Genomic DNA, 27,201 nt, shown 5'->3' on the forward strand with positions numbered 1-27,201 from the left:
CGCGGGTGAGTGTTGGTCTGGCACTCAGTTGCACAATGGCGTGCCTTGGACGTAGTGCTAGTTGTGAAGGCTGTTTCTGAGCGGGGACCGGCCCAAAAATTGGCCAGTCCGGGAGACGGAGACGTTGTCGACAGGGCCAGACGAACATCCCACGTTATACCGACGGTCAAGTTTTGGAACGATATCCACTCAGGAACAATCTTTCCAAAGGTTAGTCAATTTTAATTTTATGGATCTTTGTGGTTTTCGGCGATATGTTTTCCCATCTTTATACATACAGTATACATTGTAAGGAAGGAAATCTTTTCTGTATAATGGAGCATATAAGATTATATTTTATGATTTGTTTTCTGAGATGAGTTAGGCGACTTATTGTGTGAGATGTTATTACGCTATGCTCATTAATGCCATTTCTTTGTTTTCTATTATTTTACTGGAGGAGATTATTTATACTTTAGTTAATTTTACAGAGTCTTGGTGGAATTAGATAATAGTATTTCTTTCTTTCAAATTTCGCCCTTTGTGATACAGTCAGTCCTAGCTCCGCAGGTATTGATCGCTGTAGAGTAGTTGCGCAAGGGGCGCTTATTTAAAATTAACTCCAGGAAATATTATGGATAAAGGTTTCATTACCTTACGCCATTATCATGATATATTTTAACATGCGTGATTCATGTTCTTTCAGAGCGTTTATAAAACTGGCGTTCCAGAACTCTGTACATCTGTCGGCCTTCTGCGAGCCAACTATCAGCTGACCCTGGTCTTCAAACTGGATTCGAAACTTGCAGTCGCCCTGAAGAGAGATAATACGGGGGAAAACTACATGTATGCGAGTGCTTTACAATTTACGGCCCTGAAGTTGTAAAGTAATAAGTTGAGTTGAATATAGAAGAAAAGTGCTTCGTGAAATCATTGTGATTTGCCGAGATATCCATTTTCAGCAGTGTAACTGCGTGTGTGTGCTTGTGGTAGGAAGAAAGGCCGTAAATTCATTTGACAATCTTGTGTGAGTGCGCGTGTGCTGAACTAGGCTCGATGCAAGTGGAAAGACCGAATGTCCCTTATCACCTCTATTCATCGAGGCTTAAGGACCAAGAGTCACCCCCACAACTGGTTCAAAATGTTGAGGGCGAGTGCGACTGGCTCAAGAAGCCAACACCAGGATGGTTGCAGCAGCAACCTCCACCTTCCCCACCCCCACAACAACAAACTGTGTTTAGCCCGAACTTGCAACCCTCAAGTGTTCAAAATAGTAGACAATTCCCTCCCACTTCGCTTGTGGGCGAAAAATACCTCATGTTGGAACCGGTTGAAGGGAGCACGCTCTGTCGGTGTGTTAACGTGCAAACTGAAGAGGAACTTGTCTGCAAGGTAGGAATGTATTGCAATAGTGTTACTCATGTGTGCAGTTCATTAGTTTGATGTTTTTGGAAGGGTATTTCTGGAATGTCAAGAAGCGGTGTTGTATGGGTACACCTCTGCGATACTTCGACTTTTGTTTTCCCTGTGAATCAGGCTAATGGGTTACGAGGAAGTCTGCTTCGAGAAACCACTTATTGTTAGAGGGAGAAGGGATGGTTAATTTTAAAAGCAGCACATCAGTCATTAATCGCCTCTTCTTTGGGATTCGTCCATATTGTGTATAAGGTTAGAAATTCATTCTACCCTTTGAGAAAAATCTCATTTGTTTAAAATCTTGTAGTTTGAGTCTGTGTATGCCACATTGAAACCGTAGATTCGGAAGATTCTGATGTTAGTCTTCCTGTGGCATTGTTCTTTTCGCTGTGCATGCTACTATGTATTTTCTGATGAAGTTGACATGTATTTACAATAGCCTCCCTTAAAAATCTTCTGAATATGTCGTATGTATTTCGACGGTTACCCGCGAGTTTCAATTCCAGCTATTCCTAGACTAATAATACTGGAGGGGAGTAGAATGGGCGGAAGTGTTTAGTATGGGCCACCGGAAGTGCAAGTCCTAGTGGTAGGGAGGATGTCTGCGGCAGATGGTTGGGCCGGGCGACCTTGGCCAGCGCCCTCAATGTCGACACACCGCCGTGCCCCAGCCAGGATTGCGCAAGACATTGGCTATGCTTGTGCAAGCCCGGCGTTGCCTTTTAATCTTCTCCCACTCCAGTGTATTGTGTCATGGACAGAGTAAATTACTGTGCCTCTCCTCCAGCCAGAGAATAGACAGGTGCAAGGGAAGTTTGGACAAGGGCAGAATTGACGGCATGTGCTTCGGCTAGGCCCTGCCTCGGTCCGATTCTAATAATGGCCCTTAGTTGACAAGAGCATTGTGTGCCTAAGTTACGTTGGAAGAATATCCAATATTCATCCGTTGTCTGAGATTTATTTATAATCAAGTATTGATGGTATTGCCTCTGCTTGGAGATTATGTTCTGATATATCCGTTTGGACGGGCAATTTTGATTTGTAATTGGCATTTATAATAATAATAATAATAATAATAATAATAAGGAAATGACCACGAACATGATTATTGGGGTCTTTTATTTTTTCAATCTGCACTACGTCGCACCGACATTGATAGGTCTTGTGGCGACGATGGTGTAGGAAAGGGCTTGGGGTGGGAAGGAAGCGATCGCGGCCTTAAGATGCAGCACCAGCATTTGCCTGGTGTAAAAATGGGAAACCACGGAAAACAATTTTAAGGGCTGCCGACCGTGGGGTACAAACCCACTATCTCCCGATTGCAAGCTGAAAATTACGTACTCGTGTAGGAAATCTTGCGGATATACGGAATAAGTTTTTTTCAAATTTGGGGCAATCGTGTAATAATTTTTCCATAATGCTTTTGAATTTAGTGGTAAATAATCGTATTATCTCGGCCACCATAGGGGGGTATTTTAATTTGGTGCCATCTAGGCTGCCTGCGTGTTAATTTCGATACTCTGTTGTACTCTGGATTTCTCTTGAATAATCTGTGGCAGAGTTTTAATTAATTTTGTCGGGTAAATACAAAGTGTATTACCAAAGATCTTTTATATGCTGAGTAGAGTGGAGTACCGAATAGATTGGTTTTTTTGCCCTTCGAGAACTCTGCCGAGTTTGAACCCGTGGTCTTCGGTTCCGAAAGCAGACACTACTGTTGACCCATAGAGTTAAACCTCGCGTCGAGCAACTGATTTCCGCGGAGTTTGCTGCATTCCTACGATACCCATACTGGATAGCTGTTTTCACAAACCTTCCTTTCTGCTGTGTTTGTGTGTAAGGGGAGATAATGATTGACTTCAAGATAAAGACCTTAGTCTTTGTTAGCAAGGAATCCATTTCATTTGTAACTCGAAATAAATCATGGAACTAGTGATGGTCTCATAGAATTATTATTTCGTACAATGTTATCTCATCGTGTGGGATGAGCATGCGGTCCTCTTTAAGTGGGCAATGCATACAGGTTTATTTTATCTGTAGTGCAGGTTGGCTCACATAAATTTGAGATAACTTAGTGTGTTGTGTGTGAAAATGTGTATCTGCAAGGGCTTATATGAAAAGTTCCCCCACTTGTAGAATTTCGATGAATTGAAGTTCATCTGTTGTGGACTGTATTTTGCTTTTCCAATCTGTGAAAACATTTTTCATAGCATTGCATAAATCTGTATAATTTAACGTTTCTCAAATTAATTGTAGCCTTTTACGTCATGCCATTCATTAATATTAGTTACTCCAATTTATATTTTACTTCAAATTGTTAATATTATTGTAGAAAACTTGTTCAGCTGAATGAAAATTTAGGCAAGATAATGTTGCAGTATTGTAAAGCCCCATTCTAACCAAAAAATAACATCCTCAATTGTTCGGGTCTAGTAGAGATCGTTATGGTTGTCTGAGGGGCCCAGCGTCGGATTGACGTTTTTCAAAAAAAAAAAAAATTCTTTATTGAACCTCTTCAGACAGATGCACCTGCCCCTGAGTATAGCCTGTTCTCTCTGTGCAATATCTTGCACTCCTGCCATCTAATGAGAAAATAGATAATTTTGAGCTAAATGTTTGTGTTCGGGGTTTCAAGCAACCGCTTCATACTTCAGTTTCTCTAAAATGCCCATTTAATTACCCTACATTTTAAACTCCATGTCTGAACGGTCAACGTCTTGGCCTACTGTCTTTGGACCCCTGGGTTCGATCCCCTGCCGGGTCGTGGGAATTAATTTTTAACGGTTAATTCCCTTAGCTTGCTGACTGAATGTTTTAACATCCCTGCAACTCATACACCACACAAAACTCTACCCTTTCCCAATAACACGCACTTTCCTATACACAGCAGATGCCGCCCATCCTCGTCGAAGGATCTGTCTTACAATGGCTGCACCAGGCTATCGACAGCCACACGGAATTCTTTGCCACGTGTTGCTATTGACGTTTCGCTTTGAGTTTTACCTTTTTGCGTCCTTTTTGTTATTTACATGTTTAGCAAGTTTATTTCATCAGTTTTGTTTCCTCCAATCTGGACAATGCGTGAGGCAAACCGCACGTCGATAGTGAATTCAGCTTTGAGTGTTACTGAATCATGGTTCAGGTGAGTGGGGGTGGAGCGCGTTATCGTGTTTCCCGCTCTCTAACGAGGGACGTGTGAAGGAGTGATGTATACGGCATCGTCTTGTCGCGTATAGTGAGGTGAATGACACTCGTACGTCCAAGGGATGGGAAGTGCTGCCTGTTTACGCGAAGTCTTGAGTGGTATATTAAAATTACAGAGTTGAAAACAAAAGAACGTCCCTTTAGCCCGAATTGTCTTGACCTTGTATTGTGCATGGTAGTACCTCGAACTTCTGACTAGCCGCGCCACCTGTCACGCACCCACGCTTCTCAGCTGTTGGTTGATTTATCCTGAGTTAAGAAGAGGAAGTGCTTTTCGCAAAGCGATACTTGCGGACGATTTCATTAGATGCGTCCTTATGTCTTTTTTTTGTTCAGCACCTATTGACTCACTATAGTTCGAGGTTTTTAATCAGAAATATTTTTTAATCACCTTCCATATACCCACCCATTTGATACTGCCCTCTCGTTTTGTAATGGACGTTTACTTCTTTCGAGACCACTTAAGCGTAGGTAGGCCTATTGGAGAAGTGTTTTATATATATAGTCATTGGTCATTACCCTGAATATTCAGGATTTGACGGGGCTTCGGTCGAGACAATCCATTTCAGAGTGCTGCGAACGCCAGTAGTAATACTCTCGTATTTGTTGATCAGTACGATTCAAGAACAAGCCATTTCTAAGACCTGTGGATTATACTAAGCATACTTTCATGATTAATTTATTGTTCACTGGTATCTGGCGTGGAATTATATACCGCCTGTTGTCTTCAGTGTGATACTTTATCAGGCGGAATGTTGATTATATTCAGCGCCCGAAAAATGAAGAGGCTTATTTCATTGAATCTAGCTCAGGTAGTTTAGTAGTATTATGCTCTGAACGGTGATTCACGGTTATGGTTCCTGCCAGTGCCATTCATTGACACCGAAGTAATTAGCATGTTAGCTTGTGCCTTGACCTTGAGTTTCCCAGAGTTTAATAGTGTTCAACTTTTAAAATTTAGCTAAACTTCACTTCCAGCCCCTACGGTCGTGGATTTTTAAGTGGACATGCATAAACTACTTGTACTCTGTCCGTCCTGAATATTCATGCTTGCACGAATTGAGATGTATTTTTTAATATAATTGCATTACTTTAGGTGGTTGGTCGCGAGGCCGCCGGATTGCTAGCGGCACACTACCGCGTGGACGCACATCCTCACATCAACTGCCTACACGAAGTGCTACTGGGAGAGCGGTACCTCTACCTGGTGTTTCCGCCTGCGCATGGAGACTTGCACTCGTATGTCCGACAGCGGAAAAGGCTGCGCGAATCAGAGGCGAGGCGGCTATTTCAACAAATGGCCGAGACGGTACGGGCGTGCCACGAGGAGGGCATTGTGCTGAGGGACCTCAAGCTTCGCAAGTTTGTCTTCGCGGATTCCCATCGGTAAGTTTTGTGAAATATGCACTCAAGGTAGTTGTGATGGATTGCCTGGTACTTGTCAGACTGTTAAAGTGGGTGAACATAGAGCGTGCGCGTTCTTTTCTCTCTCTCTCTCTCTCTCTCTCTCTCTCTCTCTCTCTCTCTCTCCCTCTCTCCCTCCCTGTGTGTGCGTGTTAGAACGTTTCTCTTACAGAAAGTTGTTTTATTATATCGGTGGTGGGGGGGGGTCAAAATTTCTCATAGAGAAAGTCGTGGTTTTTCTTTTCATTGTTAATAGAAATGCAGTTTTTCCTTTTGCTAATAAAACTTGCTAGGAAAGGCTCTACATAAAGTACTTGCTTTTTAAAAGACGGTTACACAGCCATGATACACCTTCCTCGTCGATCTTTAACACGGTGTACGTCCAGTGGGGAGGATGCTTTTAATTAGAAATATGTTTCAAGCAACTTCTAACTGGTATTAAGACATATAATTTTTATTGACCAGTCCCCTGTGTTTCACATAATTCCTTCCATTTAGCTGCTGCACCTTAGACACTCTTAAAGAACAGACCCCAAATTGAAGAGAAGATTCGTAGACTACGGTCTCTTTATGCTGTATGCCAGAGTATAGTCTGCGCACCTTTTAGCGATATTAGTTTCTACGGAGGTGAGGAGTAAGGAGGGAGCTCTCTCGGTTCCGGTTGTACTGCCAACTGAATGGAAATGAAATCTGAATTGAATCGTTAATATGATTGATCAATATGAATTTTCTCAACATTTATTATCTCATGCCAACAACTGTGTCACACATACATTATTTAACATTATATAACATTTCTCGATGTGAATCTTGTTCCTAGCATGAATTCTAGTTTGCTGTGTAAACAACAGTACTAGTATGTAAAATGTACGCCAGATGTCGCACAGCGATGCATAAGCGATTCATAGTTCGTGTTTCAAAGTTTGCCAATATGAATCTCGAAGATAACCGAGGTCGACAGATTCAGCACTAGGGTGTGCATGTATCCCTAAAAGGTGCATGTACTGTGCATTCCTCAACTGGTAATTTCTCGTGAGAGAACATTCACTCCCATGCAGTTGTTTAGTCCCTTTCCATTACTTGCATGTGAAGAAAATCAAACTATACAGTAATGTATGAGGTGGCTTTTCTAGTGGAAAAATTGCCAGAGTAATGCTTTATAAAATGTTACTTTCTTCAGCTTAATTATGCCAGAAATCTCTGGGGTTGCTGGAGTCACCCAGGCTTATTTTTGTTTTGCCCGGATATCCTTCCTGACGCCATGTGATTTAAAATACCTCCGTTAAAATGTCAATCCAGGATCGACCGGAATTCGATCCTCTGCCATCAGGGCCGGAAAGCCAGCATCTCAGCTACTGTGCTAAATATGCTCCCCACTTTACAATCTATGGCCTAAATGTGTAGATAATCTCTGTAGAACATACTTGTAAATGGAACTTTAGCTGCATGTGTATGATCAGCAATCATCTTAGTTTGCTATTCTGAAAGTAAATATTGATGAGGAGAGAGCCCGTCAAGTGGAATTAATGTATGAATAAATCTTGCCTTTTTTGTGTTTTGATTTTGTACATGACTCTTTCTGTAGACCCTGCTCATATGTTATTTACCTTTGAACATTTTTCATATTGTTGATCCCACCTTTCTGTTAGATTTTGTCAATTGTTTAGTCTCTTTACATTACTTGTATGTGAAGTAAATCGATGTACTCAACTATTACTACATGTACAGTTGGCTAGTTAGTCCTAACATTATTTTCATTGTTCTTTTTTCTAGCAATGAATTGCCCACTACTAGTAAACACTATTATTTCTATTTACATATATTGACGCCTCCAAAAAACTATAAAAGTAGTTAGTGAGATGTAAAACCAATAAAAAATTATCTTTCTTTCTTGCCGGCCCCATGGTGTCATGCCTGCCTCTTGCCCAGAGGCCCCGGCTTCGATTCCCGGCCAGGTCAGGTATTTTTACCTGGATCTGAGGGCTGGTTCGAGGTCCACTCTGCCTACGTGATTACAATTGAGGAGCCATCTGACGGTGAAATGGCAGCCCCGGTCTAGAAAACAAAGAATAATGGCCGAGAGGATTTGTTGTGCACACCACACGACACCTCATAATCTGTAGGTCTTCAGGCTCAGCAGCGGTCGCTTGGTAGGCCAAGGTCCTTCGGGCTGTTACGCCATGGGGTTTGCTTTTTTTATCTTTCTTAATCCGTTTACCCTCCAGGGTTGGTTTGTCCCTCTGATAAAGCAAGTGATCCCACCTCTACTGCCTCAAGGGCAGTGTTCTGGAGCGCAAGATCATTGGGTTGGGGGGATACAACTGGGGATAATGACCAGCACCTCCCCAGGCGGCTTCACCTGTTATGCTGAACAGGGGCCTTGTTGGGGGGTGGGGGGTGGGGGAGGATTGGAAAGGACAGACAGGGAAAAAGGAAGGAAGCAGCAGTCACCTCCTTAAGTTAGGTACCATCCTAGCATTACTCTAGAGCAGAAGTGGGAAACCATGGAAAACCACTTCAAGGATGGCTGAGTTGGGAATGTAACCCCTCTCTACTCAGGCTGAGTGGACCCTGTTCCAGCCCTCATACCACTTTTCAAATTATTTTGTGGTAGAGCCAGGAATCAAACGCGGGCCCCAGGGGGTGGCAGCTAATCGCACAAACCAGTACATTATTATTGTTTCTATTATTATATCTCGGATGATGACACATAGTGCCATATAATAATTTGCGGCCGATACTTGCGTACAATGCATGTATTCCATGTGTCACCTAACTACCAGATTTTCTTTTGTTGTACTTATGATTGTCACTACATCAGATTCCTGTTTTCTTGTTCATTGGTACAATTAGTCATTCGTAATGTCACAAATAGAATGTCAGGACACGTTTTTTGCTTAGGGAAACTATTTTTATCACTACTTCATTAGTTGCAAGGAGTCCATTTCATTCTTAAACCTACACTATGATTTTAAGTTTGTTATCCTGTTCTGAAAGTAAATTGATAAGTAGAGAATCCTATTTAAATAGGCATCATCTCTTTATGAAGTAGAAGAAAATGTTGCTGAATACATTGTGGTTTAAACCTGGATCTAATAATAGCCTAAATAAATGTGATTATATTTTAAGATTGTGTGGTATGTTAGATAGTATATAAATGTTTATTTAGTTCTTCTTGTTATCCCAATTTATTGGAGTCATCACCTGATTAGGATTTGGTGCAGTTTTATAGCCAAATGCCCTTCCTTACACCAACCCTACATACAGACATGTACTATTGTGTGTTTCTGTGGTGGTTTAGAGAGAGAGAGAGAGAGAGAGAGAGAGAGAGAGAGAGAGAGAGAGAGAGTGTGTGTGTGTGTGTGTGTGTGTGTGTGTGTGTGTGTGGTTGAAGAGAAGCGTATTAAAATGAACACATACCCAGTCCCAAACCCAGAGTAATTAACCATATGCAGTTGAACCTAGGGCCCTCTGAACTGAAGGCCTGTACACTGACCATTCATCCAAGGAGCCAGACAAGTTAGGTATTTTAGTACTTCTAGTAATTCGTTGGTACTAGTTAATGTGTTTATAATAAGATTCCTATATTGGACCCAAGGATTGTCTTTTAATATTGTAGGACATGTTCAGATTTCACCAATGCTGCCATGAGTTGGTCATGTAAGTTTACGATGATGTGCAGGTACGGCTTTAATAAATATCTTACGCGACTGGTTTCATGATCCTGTGTTAATTTACTTTCACATGCATTTTCCTTATGTTCTGGGGCTAAAAGTTCATATTTTGTTTTATCTCCCCCACTTTAAAGGGAGTAAAGTTTGAATGGTTGGTTGATCAAATATTCCCCATGCATAATATATTTTTGTGACTTGAATACCATGATAGTCCGCCTCTGTGGTGTACTGGTTAGTGTGATTAGCTGCCACCCCCAGAGGCCCGGGTTCGATTCCTGGCTCTGCCACGAAATTTGAAAAGTGGTACGAGGGCTGGAACATGGCCCACTCAGCCTCAGGAGGTCAACTGAGTAGAGTTGGGTTTGATTCCCACCTCAGCCATCCTGGAAGTGGTTTTCTATGGTTTCCCACTTCTCCAGGCAAGTGCCAGGATGGTACCTAACTTAAGGCCACGGCCGCTTCCTTGTCTTTCCCATCCTCTCGCAAGGCCCCTGTTCATAGTATGTCATAGAAAGAAAGAGATCCACCTTATCAATACTAAATTTAATATTGTTCAGTATAGCAGATGAGGCAGCCTGGGTGAGGTACTGGTCATCCTCCCCATTTTTATCCCCCAACCCAGAGTCTGAAGCTCCAGGACACTGCCCTTGGGGCGGTAGAGGTGGGATCCATTGCTTAGTCCGAGGGAAAAACCGACCCTGGAGGGTAAACAGATAAAGAATAAGAACACCATGATTTATTAGTGGGTGTAATGCAGTAGCAGTGTTACCTACCTCATGAGACTTAGTTTTTTTTTATTATTATTATTATTATTATTATTCCATATGAGCTTCATGATTTTTCAGGGCTTAGTTGGATTCTGCTTCTTGTTTTCTTTAAATTTTTATTACCTAGTCTTTAATATATTTCTGAATGCTTTTATATTCAATTGTATGGAAGTTTAACTATTTAGCATCTTCATTCTCCTGCTATAAAATAATATCCAGCAGTTGTGCAGATTTAAGATGTGTTAACTAAGTACTGGGCATTGTTTTGTAATTCTTCGTATATGTAATAAATTGAGTTTCATTTGCCCTGGGGAACCTGTAATTTATTTTGGGGGCCTCTTCGCTAGTCTTCTTGCAAGTTATTGTCTCTCCTTTGGGTTTTTTAAATTTTTTTATTAACTATGCCTAGGAAAGCGTTCTTTGTTAATAATCAAAAACCGCACCGTGTAGTCGTAAAACGAGGCAGTTTTTGTTAACCAGATGGCGATGTCGACTTTTATGGATCTAAATTGGCAGTTAATTCGTAATGTTCAATGGGTTGCGTATTTATTAGGCTATGCGTATAAGACAACGGCTACAATCTTGTTAATTTTTCTAAGCAGGGGTTTACGGAAATGTTTGGGGACAGTGAATAGTCTTGTAGCTCCACGGGCTGTAGCAGGGCGCTGCTGGCACGTGTGGTGGAGTAAGTTGAGTCGAGCACTGGCTTTGTGTTGCAACTGTTACCAAGGTCCCCCTTCAACTTCAAGCCAGTGACGAAACTGAGCGAGCCTCCCCACCCTCCACCTACCTACCTACCTACCTACCTGCCTGCCTGCCTGCTTGGGAAACAGCTCAGAAAGTAGGTGACCTCGCTAGTCGAAAATAGTAACATCGTTACGTACAGATGCTGTACTCCCTGGAAGTCTTCTAACAATAAATGAGATTTCGGTTCATCTTCATTGCTAAGCGCAAGCAGTGTTGGGCGAATCACTCGTGAGCCATGGTGACATTAGGTGGTTGCCTAGAGGCTGTTGTTGTATGCTGGTCTTCAGGTGCCTTTTTGAAGTCACGCGACACCATTCCTGGTACGCTCACGACTGTGTCAGTGGTGCTGCGATGTCAAGTATTTTTTCGCAAATATAACTATTCAGGATTTAAATGGGCTTGTGTCCCGTTTATGCATCCCATTGCTTTCATGAATCCGAACTTCGTGTGGTGCACGTTTTTATTTTGTCACTAAACCCGTAATTATTTTGCCACCGAGGACGTACATGGTCGTGAGAGGGAGCTTTTTTTCGTTTTGAGGGCTGTGAAACATTTAGTCGAGAGCTAACCTTATTGTTCGGAGGATCAAGTTAGTATTTTGCACAGAGATTTACATTTGATACACCGTGAAGAAAGGTGCTCTGAATCTAAGTTTTGGGGCGTATTTGACTACAAGGTATTTTACCTCAGGACCAGAGGATTTTCTATCTTGAGTAATAACCGCTCTGCAACCCTGTTAGTTCCAGTATGTAAATGCCACGGTATCTTGTTTTGTGCCCGATCTCCTGTTGCAGGGTGGGCCAGCTGTTCTGGGTTAATTCTACTTAATTACATGAGAGCAGAAGAGTTAAAGAGGACCCATTTTATTAATTAAATACAGCTTTCTGTAAAGGGTGGTTGTACAATGTAGGTCTGTGTGTGGAGAGATGGTGTCGTCGTTCTTGGTCAAATTCTTCTCTATCCAGTTAAGCAAGCTGCCTGCCTATGCTGTTTTGATACTAAGTTGTGAAGAGCTGGTATTGCGGCACAGCGCGAAGCTGTGTGACAGCCTAGTTTACATCAGCGCCGACCGACTGCGAAAGTCTTACAGATGAATTGGAATGCGGCGTGTTCTTTACATAATAAGGCGAAAGGATACATGGCCGTTATAATGCAATGCCTTTGACGCATTAGGGCACGTACTAGTCGGGTGAAGTAATGGCTTATTTGCAACCTGTTATAGGTAAAGACAGCTTCAGGCACGTATTTACCTGTACAAAGTAATTGGTTACAGATTTTAATATGTTAACGTTGCGTCATGAGGTAATTGTCGATAATTGAGGTGATGGTTGCTGTTTTAGGGGGCGAGATGACTGGATTATCTTCCACTCTTAAGTCTGATCATAGGGGAAGTAGGAGATTCGTTCTTTTGATGAATGAAGATGCTAACGAAAGGTAAATGTCAAGGTGGCCGTGGTTATGGAAGACTCCTTACACGTTGCTTTCGAAACTGCACAATAGTTGGTAAAGGGAAATAGCATGACAGGAGTAAGAGTATCGCAGTAAATTAACAGTATCGGAAAGCCGTATTAGTGGTTCAGACGAATGCATTTGGTTCATTTTTCGTTATGGTAAAACATAGAGTTCTGCTTAGACAGTGGACAGAGGTGTCTTACCGAAAACGTTTTGTACTGTACCTCGGCCATGGGTGGACGATAATCTGAGGTTACTTGACGGTTAAACAGTGCTATTCACAATGAATGTGTCACAGGGCGAGACAGATTATCACGTTTACGGTCGGTTGGCGTTAAAGGGCAAGTCTGTCCTTTACGTCACTTGCAACCAGTAATAGTTGAAGGAGCATTCAGCACGAGTTGTTGTTGTTATAATAATAATCATTATTATTAAATTACATTTCAGAGTTGGAGTTATTTTACTGCTATGTCCGTAAATAGCCTCTATATCTATAACCTGCTGAGCACCCTTTGTGATGTTCACCCCTGATTTAAGAATTTAAAACCTGGTGTAGGGTTTTAATGGTGGTGGTCTGTCTTGTGGAGGCAGGATTGTCTTTGAACCAATTCTCGGTCATCTTGGATAATGTTCTAGGGATTCTAGGATGGTACCCAGGCCACGGTGCTTACCACTTCTAGATAGGACAACCGCCCAGGTTAATGGACTGACTCCTTGCGATTTATAAACTAGTCAATAGGCCTTTGATTCGCATTAGTCTGAACATTCCTCCTTGCTGTTGGTCACAGGAGTCAAACCCGATGTCGCAAGTCCGACTGTTTTGGCTTTGCTTATATTGCTTCACATCTGTTTCAGGCGGCTGTGGATATGTTCGTTTGATTTTCTATTTATCACTTTGGTTTTATTGGCGCTGTTATATCCTCTTTTTAACATATTTTCTTTCTTATATATGGTTCTTAATTACAATATTAGCATATCTACTTTATTCAGGAAAAGTTAATTTTGATATTTTAGTGAATGCCTTTGTAAATTGGCCATTCAGTCTATTTCGGGCGCATGATAACATGAGTGGGATATTATTTGCAGAGAAAGTTCGCTGAACTGCTCTCTTGCTGGACAGTCTTGGCATTCCACGTCATTCCTACGAATTGTACGTTGTACAGTGTTGCCGTCATGTTCTACCGCGTCAATTATCTATTTGTCTCTCCCCACTCTCCTGCTGTCTGGATATGGTCCAGGATGCTGGAATATGCATGCCCGTTCAACACCTACCACTTCCTCTTTGTGACACCCCTCTCGGACGTTTTTTTGTTCAGGTAGTTTTGAGCTCGCCTTTGGGATAGATAGGCTGCTTGACGTTACTTTCCTGAATGAATGTTGCCTCTCTTCTTGGGTAGTCATCTATAAAAGTTCGGACCTAATTGTCGGCAGCCCCGGAGAGTGCTTTCTGTGGTTTCCCCATTTCCACACCAGGCTCTATGGCCTATCTCAGTTTAAAGGCCACGGTCGCGTTCTTCCCAGTCCTAGCCCTGTGCTACCCGTCGTCGCCATAAGACTTGTCTGAGCCGGTGTGTCGTAAAACCGACAGTAAAAGTAATTTATAAAAGTGAAGGTAATGCAACTAAATATGCTCTTAAAAGTAGCTGAATATGACCCCCAAAATGCAAAATATAACAACATATTGATGGTTTTTAGAATTATTAGCGTTCTAACTTCTCATATTACCTTTAATCGCACAATATTATTGCATTACGTAGGTACTTTCCTTCAGATTTTTTTTAAAAATTGAATATCGCAAATACGAACTACGGAATATCTCGTGGAAGCAGTTGCCTTAGGAAAAAGAAAAAAAAGGTGCCTTACGTCATGACCAAACTGCTGCAAGGCCCGTTTAAACTGCTATTTACTTATCTGTTTACTCCTTTGCCCAAGACTGTTGTGGAGAGGAGGCATTAGTCATTAAATCGAAGGTCGTCCATGATTTCGCGAAGCCTGAGTGTAGCCAGTGGAAATAGCCTGTTCGCATTCGGCTTTACGTATGAGGTGCTTATCAGTACATTAAGTCCTCTGGTCATAGCTACCGTCGCTTAGACAAAGGATAGGCTGACAAACTAGCCGCACAGCTCTGAGAACTGTGCTTAGAGTTCGGTATAGTTCCATAGGACCTTGAAGTACTAGTTAACCAAAATATGGTCAAGGCATTGAGGATGAAAACGTGCTGGATTCGTTGTATCTGTCTGGAACCTTCAGTTCTAGCTTAATTTCAGTTTGACTAAACTGATGCTTGGAGAAAAAGATGACATTTCCTTAACATTCAAACCTTAGTGATATTGTTTTGAGTCGAGCATTGCAGTATGGCTGACTTACTCTCCGAATTTTCACTTGCTTTGTCCGAATTATGATTCAGAGGAATTAAGTGCTAGGCAGGAGAAAAAGTGAAAATAAAAGATTTCTTCAAAATGGTGACAGCTGTTTTAGTAGACTAATGATACGCTAATTAGAGACGAGAATTGCATTGAGGCTGGTTATTTCGTGGAGTAAAACGGCGTTTTTAAAAGCCAGAACTCTGTGGTTATATTGTAAGTCCATGTTGAGGCTTTAGTAGTTACTAAACCTCTCTATTACAACGCAGGGGGCGGGCGGTAGTCTGAGAACGATCTCGTCTGATGTGGCAATAGACTTTGTCTGCCAAAGTGACCTCCCGACCTCGGCCAGTGGCCTGCGCTACAGACCACAGTGTTGCTTGATTGAAGTAGGAGGGGATTATATTTTACGTGATAAGCGCATTCCTTGCTAACATATTGCAACTCCCTGTTTGTTGCTTAACAATATTCCAACTAAAGTGTGTACTGGAAGAGAAGTTTGCCTTCATTTTTTAATTTCACTTAATATTAAATAGGATTGTGTTTATCACACTTCATTATGCCGTCTTCCGTGCTACAACGAACGCTATGTATTACGTTCCGATCCTTGGAATGTCAGAGTAATCTTATGTTTTCAAGATTGCTTTGAAACAGGTTACTTCAGTTACTTCTTACTGGAAGTAAAGTAACGATCACTTGTAATGTGGCTTGAGTCTGGTATTTAATGTGCTACTAGTTGAATTTGATATACACTGACCGGCAAATTTAATATATCCTTTCAATTTTCAAAGGAAAAAGCATGTTAAATTGTGAAACACTTGTTTTATTATTTACATGGATTATTTTCATGAAAAATTACCTAACTAATGTTATCTCTGTGTTATTGCTACCCTTAGTTACTTAGATACATTTTTTATGAAAATAATCATACTAAATAATAAAACAAATGTTTTACAATTTAACATGTTTTTTCCTGAAAATTCGGTCAGTGTATTTTCAACATCGAAAAAGGGATCAGCGTCTATTCACTAGATTCAATGTGTGCTATTATTACACACATATTTTGATGGCATCTGTTTTATCATTTTTGAAAGCATTTAGACAAGGTACGTATTTTTGAATTAATTTAATACACGGTTGAATTGAGACAGAGCATCACATAATGTTTCTTCCCTGAAATAATATCTTAGGGAAAACCGGAGTACCCAGAGTAAAACCTGTCATCTTTCATTCCAGCAACACTCTCCATTAACATTTCATTTCATCTGTCAGTCACTTATCACTGCCCCAGAGGAGTGCGACTGGCTTCGGCAGCCGGCACATTTCTTATCCTCGCCGCTAGATGGGGGGGGGGGCTTCATTCATTCCTTTCCTGACCCGGGCAGATGACTGGAAACAGGCTGTGGATTTTCAACCATATCCTATAATGTTTTAAAATAGGTGTAGTTCAGTGGCATTGCTTTATATAATAAGCTTCTGTAGTCCTGGGATGTTTACATCTTAAAGTAATCAAATTCCTTTTTATCTAGCAGTCCAGGAATAGACATGTTCTTGAGATAAGGATGAAGTGGTTGCGAATCAGTTTCTCCTTATTTTGAAGACTTCACGATATTCGCGAGGTCTTACTACCCAGTGTAGGTGTTTATTTTTCAAAATTTCTCATCCTAATCACTTAAAACTGGTTTTGAGATTCTGCTACTACCCCCCTCCCCATTTCTAGTTTCAAGGTACTTGCTGCAATGTCATATTCTTTATGTCGACTGTGGGATGGTACTAGTATGTTAATTTATGATACTCGTTCAGTTTATTATTATTTGAATCAAACTTTAACCTCGGGCGTATGAGTAAAATAATCGAGGATTTTGGAAGATGCCCGATTATGGATGTGGCGGCAAGAGGGGTCCGAAGTTACCCAACACTCTTTTACCAGTAAAATATTGACATTACAAATTTAGATTTGCAGGTACAGCAGTAGATTGAGTCACACTGTATTGCATGTTGAGCCCTGTTTGAAACCCGATTTTTTGACACTGAATTAGAAGTTATGAGATGCTTCAGGAGGAAAAGCAAGTTTGTATGTTAAATTGTGACTGTCTTCAAACGTAAAGTGCAAGTAGTCTCTTGTATTTTCCTTTAGCAAAAAGGTACTCCACTACAGTACTGTTGTTTCTAGTAAACACTAGTTCTGCCAAAGTATACCTTTTAAACTCTTTGATCATCAATTTCAGATTCATTTTTATTTTTCTTTACTGATCTGGAAAACACGAGAACTTAGCACATGAAATTATCAAGCGATGTTTTTGTAACAGTCACGCCTTCTGCTTTTTTAACTGTAGCTAATGGAGGAGGTGGAACACTTATTATGTAGGTCGTGTGGCGGATATAGCGGATAATGACCTGTATCCCCACGACCTGTCACACATGTGAAGAAAGGATCCGGCTGTGTTCTAGTTTCGTCGTGAAGGGCTGATCATTTCATTCACTCTTCATAGCGATTTTACCTTCGTAGCGATACGATCATAGCGTTATTTGTTAGCGTTTTGTGAAATTTTTAAAATTGATATTTGAAATTTGTTTAGAGAAATGCAATTTCACTACCGTACGGTTTTCACAATAGCGGGATCTATTCCCGAGAGTTCTTGGAGTGAACGATCCAGGGATATCTTGAGGTAATTGTAGTATCCGTCGTTCATATCCCTACTTGTGTGTTCTACGGTACGCGCTTGGTCCCTGACCGTGGGCTTATCCTCGCCGTTGTGTCCTCGCGCTTCGAGGTGGGAAAGAATGTTGGGAAATCCTTGAAGTAGGCCTTAACCTAGTTGTATTCTGCCAACCAAGCAGTCGGCTAGCTTAGCGACTGAACGAGAGAGCGAGCGTGTGCTGCGTTGTTTCTCGGGTGAACGACCCGGAGGGAAGCTCTAGTTTGGACTACTGTATGTGGCAAATTATCTGCTAACTTCACTTCTGCCTTGTTCCGTATTCTCACTGGCGACTGGTTCCTTCAACGGGCGCTTCCACTTAATAATAGCAGTAATGTCCACTCTAACCGCTAACAATTCAACCAGGCGTCATGGTGTGGGGATTTTGTCCCTCAAGAGTTCCTTTAAAGTGCTGGTAGCCGACGACTCGTAGTCGTCGCACGTTGTCAGCCTAAAATGCGCTGTTACAGTACATACGGCGATGTCTGTCTTCGTCTTGAATAATTACGGAATATTAAGGTCTCCCCCTCCCTGTAAGGAATACTTTGGTATTGGATAAGATCGCAACGTGAGCTTCATTCTTGACGCGTATTCGAGCCTCCTACGGTTCCAGGTGGGGATTAATAAAGATGGAGATTTCCATGTTGATTTCAGCGTGCTGTTTTATTAATCAGGATTGCTGGTTTTATCCGGACCGATGACCTAGATGTTAAGCTCCTTAAAACAATCTGCTTAGGGGGTAACATGTGCAATAATTGTATAGTGTAACCATTTAAGTTTGTTAGAGAAAACAGTTCTATTGCTTGTAATTTAAGGAATGTGGGCATTACTGAGTGGACAAATCGATTAAACGTTACTGCTACGCGGAATTATTGGAAGATGTTTTGTTGCTGTTTTCCGCTTATAGAATGTGGGTCACTCGGTCAGAATTTCTTCGAATAGGTTTTGCTGTGCTGTAGGCAGTGCAAGGACTATTTCAAATGATCAGACTGAATTGGCGACACGAGATGCCACCCTCGTCCTCGAGGAGTGCTGTAGAATTCCGCACGTGTGGCTCGCCAAAGAGAAACTGACGTTACATAATGCATTTCATCAGGGTGTTGTAGAAACAAGCGTGGCGTAGTAGTTTATGCCGCGCAAAATGTATATCGATATGAAGCAATTCAGCATAACACGGAAGTTTGTTTGGTTGCAAGATTCCTCGTCGCTATTTTACACTCGCTGTTCGTTTATTGCATAATGGAGTTTTATCTAACGAAAATGTAGACTACCCAATGAATTGTAGGCATGGATGAAATGCATCGATATTTTACCCGGATATATATCCAGTTATCCTGCAAATGGGGGTTATTTTATTACATTAATTTGCTTATAAATTAGGTCATTGTCTTGTGTGCACGGACTTCAAATAAGGTCTAATGGTCATTGTGTATAATATTATTTTTATTAATAGGTATGTAGGTTAAGTTCTGCAGTCAGTCAGTTCACTACCACCCTCTCATCAATTTTACAAGACACAAAGCGACTTTCAAACGTTGTACATTGATGACGATGAGAATTACTCACTCCTTGGCACTACAGCCCTTACAGAGCAACTTCTGCCCAGGCGTCTGTCTCTTGATTTATTTCTCCATCGTCTACCTACCATCCTCAGATTTTCGTCCACATTATACAGCCACCTGGTTCTAGGTCCGCCCCTCATTCGATCTCTCTAACTTCACTTAAAGACCTTAACCATCCTATCCTCAGACATTTCATGATGGTAATTAGAGGATGATTTCAGTTGATAACCATGCTCACTTTTCGTGTCGCCATGCAATTCCTTTCAACTTTTATCATCAGTGAATAAGACTATATTGGCATGCCGAGAAAGAAATGTTGATATTGTGAAATACTGCGAAAGAGTTCCGTGTGTCCTTATTTATCAACTTTCTATTTCGCTGGAAGTGTGTGTTCGGTGAGGCTCTGGTACAAGTACGAAAATGAATAATGTTGGAAGTGTCAATGACCGCAGAAAGAACTTTCTAAGATTGCACATACTACTCCTTCATGCTTGCTTTCTTCTTTCTTTGGAGCGGTCGGTGCACCGTCACTTTCTCTCGGCTCGCTGGCTCGAGTTCAGTAACCCGAACGATGGCCGCCCGGTAGCAACTTTCTTCTTGCAGGGAGGAATGGCCGGCCCCAATAGATCGCAGCTGTGATCTACTGGCTGTTCTGCTTCGGCCAAGGGCATGGGCACGCACGTGATTTGTTGCACAGTGCATCTTTCTCTTACTAAGCTTCATCTAGAAAGTTGTAGAAAGTTTTTAGCTTTGGATTTCGCGATTTACTTTCAGGAGACGTGGTTATTTCAGAAGAGGCTTCGGTATTCAATATTGTTTATACGACAAATCGGCTAGTTGAAACTGTTCTTATTCTTATATTAGTGGAGTTACAGAATTATTTCGTTTTCCATTGACTTGAATGCCAGTTTCGTGGTGAAATGCGGTATATCTTTAATGAATAAACTGTCCGATCTATGGTTGTATTGAAATTTACTGCTGTTGTGTTTGCAAGAGCAGTTAGGAGATCTTTGTTTATCATCACATTGCATTCACACTCTCACCCACACTTAAAACGCCCCATCGTTCCATTTATTTGTGACGCTGCTGAAATATTTTTTTCAGCAGTGGTGTTCAATGAACCGGCAGAAGGGAGTTGAAACAGTATAAGAAAATGTGTTGTAGACCTGGAGTATATGAAACTTAAATTACACCCGGTTTGATGAGTATCTGTGTATTAGATGTTATAATCTGTTTTTGCAGGATTTTGCTGGTTTTGAAAATGTGAGGCATGTGCTAAAAAAATTGTGCTACGCCACTACCATCGGTTCCATTGCACCTTTTTTAAATACAGTAATTATATATATGAGGATATATGAGGGAATGTTGATATAGATTTTAGGAACTCGCGTTGTGCATATTACCGGGCTGAGTGGCTTAGACGGTTGAGGCGCTGGCCTTCTGACCCCAAATTGGCAGGTTCCATCCTGGCTCAGTCCGGTGGTATTTGAAGGTGCTCATACGCCAGCCTCGTATCGGTAGATTTACTGGCACTTAAAAGAACTTCGGGACTAAATTCTGGCACCTCGGCGTCTCCAAAAACCGTACTAGTAGTTAGTGGGACGTAAAGCAAATGACATTAACGTTATGTATATTATCAACCTGTGTTTCTTGTTTGCTTCATTGTCATCTAATGTAACGTCCTTGGTCGAGAATACTGGGGATTTAGGTTATTAAACTCCCAGAATATAATTCGGGATTATCGTATGGAGATTTCGTCCTATTTCTATGTGGCAATTTTTTTTACTATGCTATTAAGAAACCACAGGTATCCCTCTAACTCCAGGAATATGTGGGGGTGGAGGAAAGCTTTGACAATCATTCTCGACGAATGCTGGGTCACCTGGGAACTTTACTAATCCTAGCCTCTTGTAGGTACAAGCTTATTGAGACAGTACCGGTATTCAAATAAGCTATCATTAGGTAATTCCTCATCTATTCGGGAAACGTGAAATGAAAAGTGCTAACTGAACGACCCTTACTAGCGACCTAATATATGTATAATGGTATTGAATTTAGAGCAATGCGTTCCGTATTTGTGAAATATTGGTTTAATAGCATATCATTTCGATGTAGCAAGTACGTGAACATACGCTAGAGGGATAGGGTAGCAAGGTTAACGAGAGAGCCGTGCTGAACTTGAGAAGCTGTAGGTCGGGTCACTCACCTTGCCTGTGGCGCAATGCAACGTGAGAAAGTTGGTTGTGTGTGCTGTGTATTGCTGACAATTGGAAAGGCATGAGGCAAGTGGGGCGGACCCTGGAGTCCTGTCTGCGCAACTTGTTCGCCGCCCGCCATCCCGTTTAACAAAATAAAACAGAATGTAGAGAAAGACGTATGCTTAACAAAGAGTAAAAATGTCGAAATGACCCAGCGTGAAATACCACTTGCTGTGTTATTCCGTTTACTTAGGCAATATTGGTTCTTGCATACTGCAGTGGTCTGTCTCAAGAGCCAGCAGGCGTGACTAGCACCTGTATAGGGTGGTGTATCCATCGTGCTTTGCATCTGGGACTGTACTTCCTATTTCACAATAACTTGGTTTATCTTTATGGTGTCCTGGTCTTGAAGACCAAATGTGACGATCAGGTTCCTGGAGCATTCCGTGTTTGGAATTCTATTTTGGACAAAATTGGTATGGTTTTGGGAATAAATCCATCCTTCCTATGTTCGTACCGGTATGTTTTATCTTCTGTAACAGAGGGAAACGTTTGTTTTTAGATTAGATACCGTTCCTCCATCAACAATTCGAATTTCTGGTACAATTCAGAGTATGGGCAATGAAAATTTCTTTAGGTTTGAAAAGTATGTTCGCCGTACCTTTTGAACATATTACAGGCTGTGCTATAATTCCATTGCAGCCTATTTAAGGAAGTATCAGGTAGAATGTTTGGAGTTGCCAATCTCACCAAAGACAAAGAGAATTGGCACAAAACATGGCATTCCTCCTGTTCTTTCAATTTGTCATGGAGCATGAAAACCAGTCTTCTCACCAAGGTAGCAGCGGTTCGAATCCCGGCCAACGCATGTGGGTGGGGGTGGAGAGTTGAAATGAAGTCACGTCTCTATGGTTCGGTTTCCATGTAAAAGACGTATCGTGGCTATTATCACTGTGATAACATTCACGTGCGAGGTCTGCTTGCATTCACTGTGAAGTTTTGACATTTCGACTCGGGCTTCTCAGTAAATTCAAAGCAACCAGCCGCTATTTCTTTTGTTACCTTCTGATACAATAATGTAATGTGACAGGATCAAATAGTTGAATACCTTATTGCTTATGAATTGACAAGTATGATTAAACTGAAAATATCACTGATGAATAAATGCATACGTATGAACTACGGAGTGCTGCATTTGATCATGTTTAATGATTATGATTTTCATCTGTTGTATAGTTAAATTCTTACATCCTTAACAATTGATCTAATAATAATTTGGCTATGAGGACTATAGTACCAGTACCAGGGCTGTTGCAAGCCGAAGTTGCCCGCTGCTTGGAGGGGATCACGTCATGCTGATCACAGCGTTGAGCAATGAGCAGGAAACTCCGCGGAGCGCGTTGTTACGACAGATCAATGAAAAGAAAGGGATCATACAATGCACTCAGACCTGCTTGCTCGCCTCTTACGCAAACTTGGACTGGAGAGGAGGTACTGTGGAACTAAAGTGCAAAGACCCGCCGCAGCGTTTCTTAATCAATAAATGATTTACTTCGTTGCCCATTCTGTTTCATTGTTGTGAAACAGGAACGTGATCGTTCACATCATGGAAATTTATTGCGTTCATATGCAGCCAACGCTTTTCTTCATACTACACAATTAAACAATTTTTCATCTTAAACTTTCTATTGTTCCGAAAAATCATAACTGGAAGGAGACTGCTCCCAATTTTAATAACAACGCTGAACAGATTAGAATTTGAGAGATTCTAGATTCTGTAATGAAAGGGTTACTTGAAAACGTAAACATAAGAATGATACTATGGGCCGATGACCTAGATGTTAGGCCCCTTTAAACAAGCATATTCAAACCATTCACGTAGGCCTACCCTCATTATCACCTTGTGTTAGACTAAGCATTGCGTTAGGGGTATAACTTTTTTCTATTATTGACCAATGTTTAAATATCAGTGGATTGATGGAGAATAAATAGGGCTTGAATCAGGAGTGGATGAAGAGAGGTTGGACAAGAGGATTAATAACTGTGCTGTTCTTCAGTTTAGCTTTTCTCTTTGCGTATACAGTACCGTATTTCATTTTATCTTGGATATTCTAGAAATGTTATAGATGTCAACTGAAATGTTTCAAATTGATAGCCTGTGTTGTCCCATTTAGGAAATGACTTGCCAGTGCATGATTGAACTAAAATGTGTAAGTAATATTCCTCTGTTTGAGAAATTTGTCAACTTGCCTAACCAGATTTTAACTTCATTGTTTCAGAAGTCAGTTGAAGTTGGAAACTCTTGAAGATGCTGTGGTTCTAGAAGATCCGGAAGATGACCTCCTTCAAGACAAACGTGGTTGTCCTGCTTATGTCAGTCCGGAGATCCTTCGTAGTCATGCCAAATATTCAGGACGAGCAGCAGATATGTGGAGTCTTGGTGTGATACTTTACACTATGCTAGTTGGAAGGTACAGTCTTGGTTCTATTTGAAGTTATCTTTTTTGTCACATTAATGCATTATGAATAATTTTTATTGTTGGCATAAAGTTCATATTTGTTACATTTCTCATGGTATATTTTCTTGTAATATTTCAGGTATCCATTCAATGATAGCGAGCATGCCAGTTTGTTTGCCAAAATCAGTAGGGGTAACTTCATCATTCCTGATTGCCTTTCATCACGGGCCAAATGCTTGATCCGAAGTCTACTGAGGCGAGAGCCAAGTGAACGGTTGTCAGCAGCCGATGTACTTCTGCACCCGTGGCTAGTGCAGGAGGAACGCCATGACACGGCTGCTCGTCTGGACCAAATAGTTCCAGAATTTGATGCAAAGTAAGGCACACTTCCAAGTCGAGCAGCACCCATTTGGTTATTTACTTTATTTTCCTCCTGCAGTTACAAAACTTCCAAGTCAAAGCCATGTAGTTTCAGATCTTCCAGTACAGTATCTTGAATGCTTGTTAATTTTCCAAACAGGTTTATCAGTTTTGACTATATTTTCTACATAAAGTTCTATATATAACTTCATCAATATTACCTGGATCTTCTTTTGTTGCGTTTGAAATGTGTTTATATTGAGACATGTAAGTGTAGCCAGAATAATATTGCCACAATTTAGCTTTACCTCGCATATGATTCAATGTAGGCTTTCTTGCATCTCCCTGCCTGGATCATATGTAACTACCTGTTCATTGTGCGATGCATCTCGTCCAGCAGGTCGGCATACCTGTGAACCATATCGTGTCGTGTTTAACCAGCCCATATTCCATTATACATTTCTGCCATTGCCTGACTTTTTGTTCTTGCCAGTCCTATAACAGTGACTTTGCTTGCAATGCTGGTATGGGTCTTTAATGGCATAACTCATATTCATATAGGCTTGCAGTGTGACTGACATTTCAGGCCGATTGATGTTAGCTAAATGATGCTAGTTCAATGCATTGTCAACATTGTTACTGCCACAAGAGATCTCATATGGCAGGTTACACAAAGTAGGGCATTGGTATAACATTCATCAAATCTTCCAGAAGGCATTTGTTTTTCGAGTATGAATGAAGTGGTAAAACGTTTTATTGCCATTCGTCTCATTGATAGATATGTTTTCCTTCAGAAATCAGTTTTATGTTATGGGGCTAAAAGAAGACTGTTAAAAAGTAAGGAAGAGAAGTAAATTAATTTTGTGGCATTAATGTTTTCACCAATCAGGGGGGTAAACATCAACCAAAATCTTCCAGATATTGTTTGGATAGACATTGGTTTAAAAAAACAATGTAATTTGAAATGATTAAAGACTGAATATAAGTTTTGTCAGTACCAGGATGTGTAATTAATTTAATGCAATGTAATATGTTACCAAAGAACCTCCCACCCACAAAACCATAATACTTGCAATATATTGTATGCAGTATTTAGGTTTCTACAAACTTATTTGTATACTTTCACCTTTCCTCCCTCAAGTTTGGAATATTTATGCAATTGAAATTCAAAGAACTGCATTCTATTCCTCCTCATCTGAAAAAAAAATTTAATGTACATATTTTTATACAAAATCTTTACATTTATGTTTATTGTACTCAATTATGTTGTATTATTACATTTGTTATTTGGAACATTTGACCATTTGTACCTAAAGAAACTAGTACAGGCAGAGTCTGTTGCATCCTGGTCTGCCAAACCCTCTCCATTATGGAATGGAGAGCCCCTCAGGAAGTGTAATATCAAATGTCACACTAGAACTGATGTTTGTACATAAGTCATTTTTTTTTTCATTTTGTTTTATGTAAATATTGTTTCCTGTGAATATTTTTTTCTGTTTAAGATATCGATACAAATAAAAAAACAGAACGGTTAGAGTATTTAAATTATTTCTGATTAGTTCATTTTCCCCACTCGTTTTTTTTTCTTTTTCATTTTCTTGTGTTTACATGAAACACAACAATGCTAACTTACAGTATTAAAAAAACTAATTTGCACATTCTTGCAAATCTTTGCCAGGTAGGTGAATCTTTGAGCTGTTTATCCTTAAAGTCCATGCAGCCAGTTTAAATTTAATTTTCAGGAATGAGAATGAAGTTCTTGAGGAAGGGAGGGTGAAACTTTGTTACCCTTTTACCAAGTGTGAATGACTTCAGTATTTTGGACATCTGTTATTCTACCGAAGCTGTACTTTATGTACAAGAACTTCATCTGTTCATTCAGGACTACAGTGGACGTTGTTCCTATAATTTGGCACTCTGGAAAGTTCTTGTGTAGCAGGATTTATAAAACAGATTTATATTTGCCAAGTGCTAAAACTTTTTTTTTTTTCCGTTCAGTGTAAATTTCATCTTTTGTAACGTTTTAATGCTTGTCTGTAATGCTTGTTTCTGCTGTTCGCTTACTATCTACCAAAACTCTCAATATAGAATTGCGTAGATTGGCTTGGGAATTTTATGGACTGGATTGGAAACATCATGTGAATTGGGCAATTTTTCTTGGGAGGAAAAAAATTTTGCAGAATTTTCATGTTTTTCATTCTGCAATGAATCCAATGAAAATTTAATTTTGTTATCAAAAGGGAACTCCAAATTTTGGTTGAGAATAACTTACAAGTTGTAGATACATTAACTGCAGTTCCAAAAACAGATGTGGATGCAATCCCTTTTTCCTGTAAACTTAAAAACTATGATCCTTTACTCTCTTGCTGTGTAACTTCTAAAGTTTTTTACTAGCAATATTTCTGGCATATTTGCTGTGAAAATTCCTCTTCTTGAATTTGTTGGTGTATACTAGTAGGCTTGGCAGACAGTTGTATTAGCACCTTCTGTTTCGGTGAGGAAGCGAGAATATATACTACCTAGCTCCTCATATCCGTAGTACACCTAGGCATTTTAGGTTGGGAATTCGACCAGCCTTTGGGCTGATCGTAAGGAACATGCATGCATACTTACATACATACATACATTACAATTGACTTGCAAATATAAGTCCTGATAAATTTTCAGTTTCCACTTTCTGTTTATAGAACGTCTATGTGTTAAATTATAATATGGAGGATTCTATAATCTGTAAAGATATACTACATAGGTATAACTTTTTCTGTCATACATATACACATTTATTTAATGAAATAAGGGGAGGGGGGGGGGAGTAGAAAAAGACTGCAAAATATCTGTAATTTTGACTGTTGATAGTTTCTCCCTCTAATGGTCTCCAACATTTGTTTGATCAGTGATTTCAATAATTAAGTTATGT

At 40.5% G+C, this 27,201-nt stretch overlaps 1 protein-coding gene across 1 annotated transcript; it reads left to right on the forward strand.

Moving 5' to 3' along the window:
• On the forward strand, positions 1-25,818 carry LOC136877467 (tribbles homolog 2). The gene is made up of 5 exons (XM_067151526.2): positions 1-210; positions 686-1,371; positions 5,696-5,985; positions 23,745-23,936; positions 24,064-25,818. Exons 2-5 carry the CDS (start codon positions 1,036-1,038, stop codon positions 24,302-24,304), a joined length of 1,059 nt encoding a protein of 352 aa, XP_067007627.1. The 5' UTR covers positions 1-210; positions 686-1,035; the 3' UTR covers positions 24,305-25,818.
• The last annotated feature ends 1,383 nt before the right edge of the window (positions 25,819-27,201 follow it).

Source organism: Anabrus simplex, chromosome 7, assembly GCF_040414725.1.
Source record: "Anabrus simplex isolate iqAnaSimp1 chromosome 7, ASM4041472v1, whole genome shotgun sequence".
NCBI lineage: Eukaryota > Metazoa > Arthropoda > Insecta > Orthoptera > Tettigoniidae > Anabrus > Anabrus simplex.